Raw genomic sequence first — 12,386 nt, forward strand, 5'->3', positions numbered from 1 at the left:
CCCTGCTGGGCGACGCACCTCCTCCCAGACTGCAACTAAGGGTATGGCCATGGCTTCCCTCTCCTTTCCATGCCCTTTCCTCAGAGTTAATTCCAGGATGACAAAGACCTGTGCAGCATCCAGCACTGAGTTAGAACTAATCATTCCACCGCTGCTCAATGCCTTCAGTGGCTCCCCACTGCCTTCTAGCTACGGTACAAGCTCCTCCTCATGGCCTCGGCTGGCCCCCGCTGACCTCTCTGGGAGCATCGCTCACTATTCCACTGGCCAACTCCCCAGAAGCATCCTGCATGCTCTCTCTCAGCTTCAAGGATGTGTGTGTAGCATTCTTTCTCCCAGAAAAGCTCTTCTCCTTCCTTGTCTAAGTCCTAACGGCCTATCCTCACATCCCAGTTTCAATGTTACTTCCTCCAGGAAATTTGCCCCAGTCCCCAGAGCTAGGTTGGATGCCCTTCTTCTGGGTTTTCATGACATGTGGCCTCCTGGTGGGGACACTCAGCCCTGCTCCACCCACATCTAGCACAGTGCCTGGCACATTGTGGGTCGTCAACAATGTCCCTTGAAGGACTTGAAGGAAGACAATGTCCCTTGAAGGACTTGAAGGAAGACAGAGGGACAGGTGATCACCTGGGCCCTGGGGTAATGGTCTTGGTAGAGGAAGGAGGCAGAGCCCCAGGCTCAGATACACTTGCCCACTCTTCAGAGTCTGTACCCATGTTCTTGCAGTTAAGAAAATAGTCAAAACAGGTCATCTCCCACAGAAAGGCTGGCAAAACTGATAGTAAAGCATGTTCTGAGCAATAGGTATAGATAAAGATATAGATATAGATACAGATATAGATAGAAGTGTAGTCTTTGCAATATGGCTCAATAGATGGAAGCTTTCATTACATGGCAAATGCCAGGTGAGGCATTCTTCTGCTCTTTCTGCTTCTTTCTCCATACGCCTCCCCCAACCCATAGCCACCTCTAGGAAGTTGGGTCTTCAATATTCAGCCCTGACCCCAACCCTGCACCCATCACCCAGGAAGCAATTCCCAAAAGGTAACACTGTGAACCTAGTAAATAGGCCCAAGTGATATGAAGCCCAATATCTTACTCACCTAGAGGCTGAGTTCCCAGCCTTCATTTCTCTAATGGAGTGATCATGATGTGAGCAGCCAGGCTGAGTCATAGCTACATGAGAGAGATGTCGATACTGCCTGGCTCAGCCAGACCAAGAGGCAGGACTGGGAATAGGCAACCCCTCCCCACTGCCAGCCCCAGGCTGCCCCCAGCACTCTCCTTTGTATCCTATCGGTGACAAGGCAATCTGGGATGGAACAAGTGATTCCATTCTACTAGCATTTATTAAGTACCTACTCTGTTCAGGCACAGACATGAATAGGGTTCAAAGACACAGTCCTGGCCCTCACTTCCCTGCTCCTACCCATGGGTTAGGAGTACCTTTGAGTTCTCATCCTCCCCTATCATTGCCCATCTATTCCAGAGACTATGACTTATTATTAAGACTAATATATAATAACGACTTCGAGTAATTTAGAATTCTCCAGGTGGCCTAACAAATGGTTAGAAATAGCATCTCTTGAATTGTTACCAGTACAAGAGAGATCCCAAGTTATGTAAGGTAATAATTTGTTAAAAGAATAGCAAATTCCTCTGTCTTTTAGAAGAAATGAGAATACATTAACCTTGGTGTTTCTCAGTCCCAGAATTTGCTTGAGTATTCAACAATACACGTTTTGCTGAATAAATGAATGGATGGATGGATGAATGAATGAATGAACAAGCCAATTAATGAAACAAGCTGGAACTTCGGGTTTAGTTTTTATGTATTAAACCATGAGAGTTAAGTAATGTGCCTTCTTAACCACAGAACAGGGAGTTGGTTGTATTCCAAGCCCACAGAGAGAAGTCTTAGGATGGACACATGGGGCTCTGGTCCTCTTCAAGTCATACGTGAAGCCTCAGCTCTGGGTCAGGGACATCTGCCTGATTATGTCGCTCCCTGAGCCCATTCCACATTGCTTCAAGGGGACCAAAGGAACATGCAATCACAGAGCTACAGAACCACGGAGCCTGTGAGGTTGTGAGGTCACTGATGGTGTGGGGAAATGAGCATTGAAGAAGGAACTTGGATCCAGAAGATACGGGCTCAAGTCCCAGCTCTAGTACCTCCTAGTATATATCACGTACCTTCTCTAAACCTTGGTTTCTTCATCTATAAAACAGGGATAACGAGATCCCATTTTGGGGATTATGAGGATTAGATGAATAATGTACATAAATTAACCTTCTGAACCATGGAGCTTCCTCAGCTTACAGACCTAAGAATTCTAAAAGTTACAAGGTTGAGAGGACAGGCAGAATGTGGTGGCCCAGGTCTCTCAACCACACATCTCTGAGCAAAAGGCAGTGATGGAAGGTCTTTGGCTGAGCCAGCTGTCTGGCACCTCAGCCCCCCACCCCTCCACCTCCCATCACACACTGAGAGCTGAGAAGTTGTACAGCCTCAGCCTGAGGCAGTGTCCTGCTCTAATACCTGTCACTCCTCCTGTGCGCTGGAGGAGGATGTGGGGTGACACCTGGAGCTGAGGTAAGAAGTCAGAGCAGCCAGCATGGGCTGCCGCAGGGGCGGGTGTCAGAAAGCCTAAAGGAGGGGCTGCACTGGGCAGAGGTAAAACACCAGCCTTGGGTCAAAGGGCACAGTTCCAACTCCTGTATCTGCTGTCAAGGAGCTGGAGGTCTTGGGCTGAGCACTTAACCTCTCTGAGTACTGGATGACTCCTATCTAAAGCCTGATCTGCCGGCTTCCCTGGGCTGGTATTACAGTTGTAAGATGTGGTTTTATTTAACACTATGAAAGACAAATGCTGTCAGTTAAACTATATCATGCCATTATTGTAGGACACGGGCTGATTTTAGAGATGCTCCAGCAGGAGAAATATGCATTTTAGAAGCCATGCAATGTGGTAGATGAAAGCACCATGTGAACAGAAGACAAAATCTGGTTACCCACTCCTGCGGGGTAGAACCGCAACCCTGAGCTCGGATCTCAAGAGTGCCAAGCCCTCTCCCTGGAGAGAAAGAATGAGTAGGTGCAGGAAGAACAGGGACCAAGTCCTATTGGTTCAGATGGACAGCAGTTGCCTTTCAGCAAAGTTTGAAGAGCCACTAAGAACGGGAGATGCCCAGGCTTGGGGCAGAGAGAGCGGAGAGGACAAGTGACTTGGCCAAGGGCTCAGCACCTGCGCCCACTCGTGTGCACCCCACACATGCAGGCGAGGACACAGAGGGCCTTCTTGGCCATGCTGACGAAGGACTCTACAAATCTGCCCCTTCAACAACCTGGCAACCTTCATTTGAAGGCAGTGCTTATGGCTCCCACCAGCCTTCTCTTGTTCCATCAAATGGCTGGCCCATTTCCTCCACCTTCCCTCACCCATCCTAGTTCCCAGGCCCCACCCCAGAAAGGCAGATTCTCCTTTAGAAGTACTTCAACCTGTCAAAATGTCTCTTAAAATGTGACATCCAAAAGATGTACATTGAGCATCTTTAATAATTATTTATAATAGCCAAAACCAGAAAGCAATCTAAGTCTCAGATAATTGCAAAAATGGAGAAGTAAGCTGGGTACATCTATTTAACAAACTGCTGATCAGTCCTTACAGATTTTTACCAAAATATGGAGTAATACGTACTATGCCCATACTATACTGAGAAAAGGTAGCACAATTACAGGCATTGAAAGGAGAGCTTGCTTAGCATTAAAGGGGCTGGAAGGAAATACCACAAAATAATCAGGAATTTTTCTTAATCAGTGACTGTTTTCTTTCTTTTGATTTTTCTGTATTTTCCAAATTTTCCTTAATGAACATAGAATAGTTTAAAGTAAAAATAAATAGACTAGATGAGAAATTTCAAATGGCCACTGACACGTATAGGCCTCAATGAGACCAAGAATTCACGCAATTGTAGCATATAATCCATATACATTACAGTACTCTTCTTTTAGACAGAATCATATTTCTAAAATGACGCAGACTCATTTAGGCCTTTTACTGTACATATCTTCCTTGACTTACAATGAGGTTACACCCTGATAAACCCATCATAAGCTGAAAACAACGTAAGTCGAAAACACATTTAATACACCTAACCTACTGAACATCATAGCTGAGCCGAGTTACCTTAAACGTTCTTAGAACACTTGCATTAGCCTACAGTTAGGCAAAATCATCTAACACAAAGCTTATTTTTCAATAAAGTGTTGAATATCTCATGTTATTTATTGAATACTGTACTGAAAGTGAAAAACGCAATGGTTGTATGGGTACACGATGCTTGTCAGTGTTATCGGTTGTTTATCCTCGTGACCTCAGGGCTGACTGGGAGCTGTAGTTGCTGCTGCCCAGCATCACAAGAGAGTATCATACTGCCTATCGCTAGCCCAGGAAGAGATCAAAATTGAAAATTCGAAGTACAGTTTCTACTGAATGCGCATTGCTTTCACATCATCGGAAAGTCAAAAAATCATAAGTCAAACCATCATAAGTTGGGAACTACCTGTATAGTATATATTATTTATTTTAGGGACATTTAAAACATCACCCAGTTATTAGCAAAAGTCAAAAGATAACAATCGTCGGTGATGATGTGGAGAAAAAGGAACCCTTGCGCATTGTTGGTGGAAATGTAAATTGGCGCAGCCACTACGGAAAACTGTATGGAACTTCCTCAAAAGAATTAAAAATAGAACTACCATATAATCCAGCAATTTCACTTCTGGATATATATCCAAGACAATGAAAAATCATTATCTTGAAGAGATATCTACAATCCCATGTCCATTGCAGCATTATTCACAATAGCCAGATATGGACACAACCTAAATTTCCATCGATGAATGAATGGATAAAGAAACCGTGATACAGGTACACACACACACAGAGGAATATTATTCAGCCTTTGAAAAGAAGTAAATCCTGCCATTTGTAACAACATGGATGAACATGAAGGATATTATGTGAAGTGAAATAGAGAAAGACAAATGCTGCATGATCTCAATTATATGTGAGGTCTAATTTTTTTAAAAGCCGAAGTCATAGTAACAGAGGAAGGAATAGTGGTTACCAGGGGCTGGGAGTACAGGAAAAGGGAAGATATTGATCAAAGGGTACAAACTTTCAGCTACAGATGAATAAGTTCTGGAGACCTAGTATTCACCATGGTGACTATAGTAAATAATAATGTATAACATACTTGAAATTTGCTAAAAGTGTAGAGATGTCAAGTGTTCGCACCACCAAAAAACAAACAAAAAAAGTAACTATGAGAGGTGATGGATATGTTAATTAGCTTGATTGCAGTAATCATTTTACAATGTATACATATATCAAATCATCACATTGTACACCTTAAATATATACAATTTTTATTTTTCAATCATACTTCAATTAAGCTGGGGAGAAAACCCCACAAAACATCATCCAGGTGTACTGCAGTCTTTGACCACGTACTTCTGAAACACTATGCAGAAGGTTTATGTTTACACACTAAATCACATTTTAAATGCAGTAGTAGAATTTTCTTTTAGAAAAATAACCTTCAGAAAATCCTTTTGTAAGGAAACAGATGTTTTTAAACATAAAGAGTCATCTCCATCTACTTATCTGTTCCCTATATTAAAGGGTTCGATGCTCGTGAGCTTCCATTTATACATTCTAGTCAATTGCCCCTTCAACTTTTTCCCTTTCACTTAATCACAACTGACATGAAGGTTAAACATATGAGGATTATGTCTATTGCAGAAGACATAATGAAGAGATGCAAATAGTCTCAAACTCTCACTCTTGTCAGATTTTACCTACGCCCACTCCTCTGGCTATTCCCTGGGGGCGGGAGGGGGGGAAGGTCCTCTTTGCTCCCCTCTGCCTTTGGTCAATCATAATGGTAGCTCATATCTCCCCACTCCTCACTTTTCCACTCCACTCTCATCTTGTCCTCACGGGTTTGAACAACTGGGCAGCCGGCTAAGGGAATTTCCATGCCACACCCCTTGCTGCCACACCCACACAGGACCCACCTGGCCTGGACTGCTCCCCTCCCCTGCAGTTACCAAGAGCAACCTGATACGAAGACACACAAGAAGCCACAGAAGCCCAGGCAGGCAATGCCCATCATCGCCAGTCCCAAGGTCCATCGCATATGCTGCCAACAGCGCTGGATCAACCCCAGTATAGGTATACTATATTCATTTACAAAAAATGACTGTCGAATATTTAAATAAATGTCCTGCCATCATATATGCTGCTTATGACACAACGCAGTATTACTATGTTAACTTCCAGAGGGATGCGTTATCAGACATTTTCGTGTGATTCAGTTTTATACCTCCTCGGATAATAAATACGTATAAATCTGTAAATCGTAAAAAATTCTGTTGTCAGGACACGAGTCTCAATTATCAGTTCAGAAAATATACTTAGAGTCTTTTCCAACCTCCAGAAGAAAACTGCACCTAATGGCATCTTCTGGCCCATTTTGGGGCGGTGGGGGGACTGCCCTCAGGCTAGGGCAAGCCGCTTGCTTTAGTGAAAAGACTCACTTGGAAACGTCTGTGCATCCCTAGCCAAACACAGAATGGGAAACCAGAAGCAGCAGCGCCAGACCTTGGGTCCACGGCCTCTGCCGAACGTCACGCGCGTCTCCAGAGTCCTCGCACTCCCCTGCAGGTGGCTCGCCTGTGGCTCAGCCCCGTGGGAATCTCACCCTTGAACTTGTTCCTCCACCGAATTCTGCCTTCCCACCCCCAGGTTCCTCGCACCAGCCGCTTCTTTACCCCACAGGCCCCTCGACACACAAAGACGAGACAGGAAGAGGACTCACCCACTGAGGACCACGATGAAGTCCATGACATTCCAGCCATTGCGGAGGTACGAGCCCTTATGGAAGATGAACCCCAGGGCTACGATTTTGATCCCAGCTTCAAAGCAAAAGATCCCGATGAAATACGGTTCTGTCTTCTCCTGTGGGACGAAGAACAGAGGTGCTGGTTAGAGAAGGCCTGTGCTTCATCAGACACGGGCCAAGGCACACCCTGGCTAGCTACCCTCTCTGCATTTCCTCTCTCCTACAGGACACCTGGACGTCTGCACTAAGCCAGCCCCACGTACGGGTGAGGGTGCTGCGGGACTCAGGGAGAGCACAAGAGCAAGGGAAGCCAGCTACAGAAGTGGATGAATGTGGGGCTCATGCCCAGGACCGGCCATCTTCCCACGACAATGACCAACGGTGCTGGCTTTGCCTTGAAGGGGTCAGCTTTCCCATTGCTGGCCTTCACTTATGTTGGAAGCTTAAGGGTTTGTTCTCATCCATGGGTTATCAGGCTGGAGCCACTTACCCATACATTTGGATTTTAAGCATTTTGTTTGCTCTCTTTAGAGGGAATACTTCAGACACATGGATGATTTCTTTATAGAGAATACGGACAAACGTTTAGGAAGTTCGGAACAGTGAATGCACATAGGCTTTGAGCATCCTTCATGCTCTCTCCCTTACTCTCCCTCTTCCTCTCACTCCCAAAGTCCCTCAGAAAGAGGAGAGAAGTGTATGTGGACCCTATGTCCTCCCTTTCTTCTTGCCTGGCTTCCATGCAGTGTATACACAGAACTTCCTGGGAGCAGGAATTTAAAAGGTCAGTCCTCTTGTCTTTATGAATCCCAATGGGATTTGTTACCAACTTGTCCCTCAGCAAAGAACAAACTCACAGAACCATACAGAAGGGAAGGGAGCCAGGTGAAGAAGCAAAGGAGAAGGGAACCAGGCAAGAGGAAGAACAGGGGGAAAGAAAGATGAGAAGGAGGGAGGCACCTACCAGTCTGCGGGACATTGGGGTCTTGTCATCCTCAGGAAGATGCTGCTCCAGGGCCAAGACGATGCAGTTGGCAATGATGGTGGCCAAGATCATGTACTCAAACGGCGTGGGAAAGGAGGAGTTAAGAAACAGATTCACCAAAGAGAGAGGGACACAGCCTCCAAGATGGCTGTGTACATCAATACACAAACTTTATCAACCCACACTGTGTCTGTGCAGTGTGCATGACTGATATGAGCAAACAGGCAGGTAGGACAGTGGATGGTCCTTAGCATGTGGAACTGTAACCATTTCTGATTAGGCTCTGAACACAAAGTATCTTCTCAAGAAAAGAAAGAGTGTAGCCACTAAATAATATATTAGACACATGGTAGACACTCCAGACACTTAGTGAATTCAGTGACATATCCAGGAATTAACCAGGACTAAAAAGGGAAGTGGGACGAAGGGAGGAAGAAACACTGATGCTGTTGCAGGCTCCCCGTTCTTCTCAGTCTTCAAACCACTGGACTGCATAATGATGCTTCAGCAAGGATCCAGCTGTGGCTGTTCATTGCTGCCTCGGGGAATCACACCTGTAGTGCCCTCTTCTAGAACCTCTGCTCGAATAAACAGAAGAAGAGCCCTTGGAAAAGGAACGATTCTCTCCATGAGCTCCCTTTTATTTTCATATCCAATTCAGGAAAATCTATAATGAGGCCAGGAGAAACTGGCTTTGTCCCACCTTATTTTCTCCTAAGCGTCTACATCTATAGGAAACAGACAGACAAATCATTAGTCTGCGTTCAGGGCAGCAAAGTCGGGGCCTCTAGGAATCAAACTACAAATGAATGGATAATGAATTCAGGCTTCGTTTTCTGTTGCATTTTTCTGAAGACGGGTGAGTGGGCTCCCTGCGACTTTTTGAAAAACAGGACTACGATTCTAGTGCCAGCATCCTTGACTCCCGCAGAAAGGTTGTGCTGTAAGCCCAGGGGAAGGCAGGAGGGGGGCACTTCTAGAAAAGAGAGAGGGAATCACCGGCTCCAGGATCACTCGGCACGTGGGATTTCATTCTATAACTACGGTTGTGACAAACAGAAGTGAGCTGTTGCCACTGGTCTTGCTGAGCAACCTGTGATCTGGCAGCTTCTGGAATCCAGGCAGGAGAGATGAGTAGTAAGTCTGATAAAGTGGAGGGAAGGGAAGGGATCTTGTCTCCCCACACATTCAAGCTGGCTGTGTAGGATGTAGGGCCCAGAGCCCTCCCTAGGGAGTACAGAAGGAGGGCAAATCATAAACACGCCCCCATGCCTCCCCATCCCCACCGGGATATGTGTGTCGGTGAACATCAGTGGCAAAGAAGCACTCGTGGCATCTCTGAGACGGGTAGGGCAGAGGTGGTACGTGCAAGATGTGAGCCGCCCCAGCGGCTGCTCTAGTCCTGGTGCTGGAATGGGAGGCTGCAGGGGGTGAGATGGCTGGCTGCATCCGAGCCTCCAGAACTGTTCATTCTCATTTAGCAGCACCGCTCCCCGCCCCCTGCCCCCATGCAACCCTGAGGCACAGCCCATTCTCCAGCAGCTGGCCATCCTCCCTTCCCACACACCCCAACACTCACACAGGACTCATACCCTGGGGTCAGTTCTGCTGGCCTCTAGGACCCAGCCACCGGATCTGAAAACTGGTTGGATGGGGCTCAGAGGACCTCAGAGCCAGCCTCCTGCCTCCATACCCTACTGTGCTGGCTGAAACCCTCTCAGTCAGAGGGGAGCCTCACCACATGGAAAGCCCCCCAGCACACCTCGCCACTCTTCCTCCTTCCGTCCTTCTGGGCACCGAGCATGGCCCCTGAGAGCTAAACATGCCAGCAAATACACACCAGAGATGCCCACTGCACTTACAAGCCTACTTTCTTGTGACAAGTGCCCACACACAGCTCACCCAGGGGTATCAGTGCCCACAAATCACAGGGGGAGTTCTCCTCCTTCCCATCATGGGCTCTAATCCAGAGCTCTGAACAAGTGCAGGATGACCAGGACCACACCAGGATCTGGTGTCCCATAAGCCCTCTGAATAGGCTAGCCTGTCCTTGGCCTGGTTCAGACACCCAGAATTCCCCAGACCCAAATGGTAAAATGAAGATGGGAACATGGCAGAAGTGGAGACCCAGGAATCCATGCCCTTTCCTGAGAACAAGCCCAGAGAATCGGTACAGATAGGGAACCAAGAACATGACAACAAGCCAATGACAAATGGCAAAAGAAGTGAAGGGCACTTGGGGCATGTTTCTAAGATGCAGGCCACAGGATACTAGTGCTACAGGAACTTGCAATCAAACGAATGAGGGAAAGCCTGGGTTCGGTCAAGGTGAGCAGGTTTCCTCCCAGCAGGGCGCTTGGAGCCTTTAATACTCTTGTACACAGCACGCACCCTCTCCCCCAAAGGGGGCTGGGAACAGGACACAGCACTCCCAAACTTCTTCACCATATAACCTTTCTGTCAGAGCATCTCTCCTGGGGATGCTGTTCATAGGAACACATCTGGGGAGCCCTGATACAAAGGGCAGAGCTCACGGCCAGTCCCCAAGGGTCCGGGGGATGCGAGGATGGCGGCTCTGACAGGAGTGAAATTAATGCCTCTTCCACTTCACGCCCTGTCCTTGTCTCTAACAAAAATGTTCACAAAGTGTCAGGCTTGGCCAGCCCTTTGCCATGGCTGGAAGTCCCCACACAAGTTCAGAAGGCTACTCGGCGGGTCCAAGGGGCCCAGCACGTGACCTGGGAAGCAGGACCGGGGACATGCATGTTCACATTCAAGCTGCAGATGTCACGCACTCTCATTGATCTACTGGGGGGACAGGCTTCTTCTCCTGAACACCTTCGAGGGACAAGCACAGACTTAAAAGAAAAGGAGCTCGTAGTTGCTGACTTTCAGGCAAGGCAGCTCCTGTTGGCTGTGCATCTCCAAGGCTTTCCACCCAGCAATGCCCGCTTGGGCTGCCGCAGCCCCTCTGTCACCCCATTCCTCATGCCCACTTCCACACCTGCATCCTCCTGGCCAGACAGTCTAAGCATACAGCTCCCTGCTAGGACCGGTAAGCTCACCTAGCCCAGAATGTCCAGGTGCAGATAGATGAGGCTTCTGGGGGACACGGGGCTAGCTCCTTGGCCATTACCATGAAGGGCACTCAGTGCGGGAGAAAGGCTGACGAGCCAGACTTCCTGTGACCAGACAGGTATCTGGATGGCCGAGAGTTCATGAGGGCTCAACAAGTGGCACCACCTATGCCCCAGGAGGCTAGAATCTAAAAGTGAGGGTTTGGTAACTCAGTTTCTGAGAAGACCCCGTTCCCACATCCTCCCGACAAATCCTCTGCCTGCAGTCTGATGTCTAAGGGCCCATTCAGAGCAGTGATCCTTTGGCTTGAAATTCTGAAAACCTCAGGGAATTCCCTGGCGGTCCAGTGGTTAGGACTCCGAGCTTCCACCGCAGGGGGCACAGGTTCGATCCCTGGTCAGGGAACTAAGATCCCACAAGCCGCGTGGCAAATTTTGAAAACATCAAATGCACATACCCTGGAGAGGGATGTCCCTTTAGGCCTTATAGAGCATCTCGACCTCAGGATGAATTCACATCTGGGGCAATTAAGGATCTGAGGTGAAATTTTGGTGCAGAAGTAAAGGTGAAACTATGGGAATTCTGTGTACCTGTGACTAGGTGAAAGAAAGAAGGGGGACAGGGAAATTTTAGGAGAGGAGAGCAGGAGAGAACACCCAGCTCTGCCCAGGCCCCAGCCACTCCCCCTTACAGCCCTTTCCTTTAACCTCTAATCCACTTCCCTTTCTGAAGAAATCACAAAGAATGGGCACTTACATCTCAGTGATTTTGCTTCCTCCTGCAATGGCCTTTCTCCTCCTTTCTGGTCATATATCAAGATGGAGGTGAAATATCACCTTGTCTGTAAAGGCTTCTCCCTGTGCCCCACAGCTCTCTGCATGGTACAATTTTATCATCCCTCCTCATACTGATCTCCCCCAAGAAACTATACCTAGAAAGCAAGGACAGTGTTTTGTTCACCTCTCCACTGGTGGCTCTCAGCAGAGCTCCTGGCACACAGTAGGGGCTCACTCAGTGTTAAGCGCAGGCAGGAATGAAAGAGAGGCATCCCCGTCCGTGAGCTGTAGCCCCACTGAGGAGCTCTCACGAAGACCAGGTTGTAGTCACTCCCACTGACTCGGGCCCCCAGCTTGGGAGCTGACTCAGGGGCACCGCTCCCCGTCTTCCTGAAGCAGAAGTTCAAGCCCCTTACCAAGGGCTCTGCTACATCTCCCAGGGGAAGAGCCTGAACTGCAAGTAACAGCCCACAGGGCACAAGGATGCACCTCGCAGGCTAGGCAAAGACGTGCTTGGAAAGGTCAAAGGAAGCTCCGTGTTGCCAAGGCCTCAAAGAACAACGCCCTTCATGAAACAGAATGGAAGTCTGTCCAGGACTCTGATGCCTTCTGCCCAGGGATTCAGAGACTCCCAT

The 12,386-nt window shown here is 47.8% G+C and overlaps 1 protein-coding gene across 1 annotated transcript in view; it reads right to left on the minus strand.

Moving 5' to 3' along the window:
- Positions 1-12,386, minus strand: part of CACNA1E (calcium voltage-gated channel subunit alpha1 E) — a 560,326-nt gene that overhangs the window by 277,900 nt on the left and 270,040 nt on the right. The window contains exons 6-7 of the mRNA XM_082473793.1: positions 7,877-7,982; positions 6,889-7,028 (exon numbers count right to left, since the gene is read on the minus strand). Of these exons, the coding sequence (XP_082329919.1) occupies positions 6,889-7,028; positions 7,877-7,982 (246 nt within the window). The remainder of the gene's footprint in view (positions 1-6,888; positions 7,029-7,876; positions 7,983-12,386) is intronic.

This window comes from Balaenoptera physalus, assembly GCF_965194825.1.
Source record: "Balaenoptera physalus genome assembly, chromosome: 1".
In the NCBI taxonomy this organism is placed as follows: Eukaryota; Metazoa; Chordata; class Mammalia; order Artiodactyla; family Balaenopteridae; genus Balaenoptera; species Balaenoptera physalus.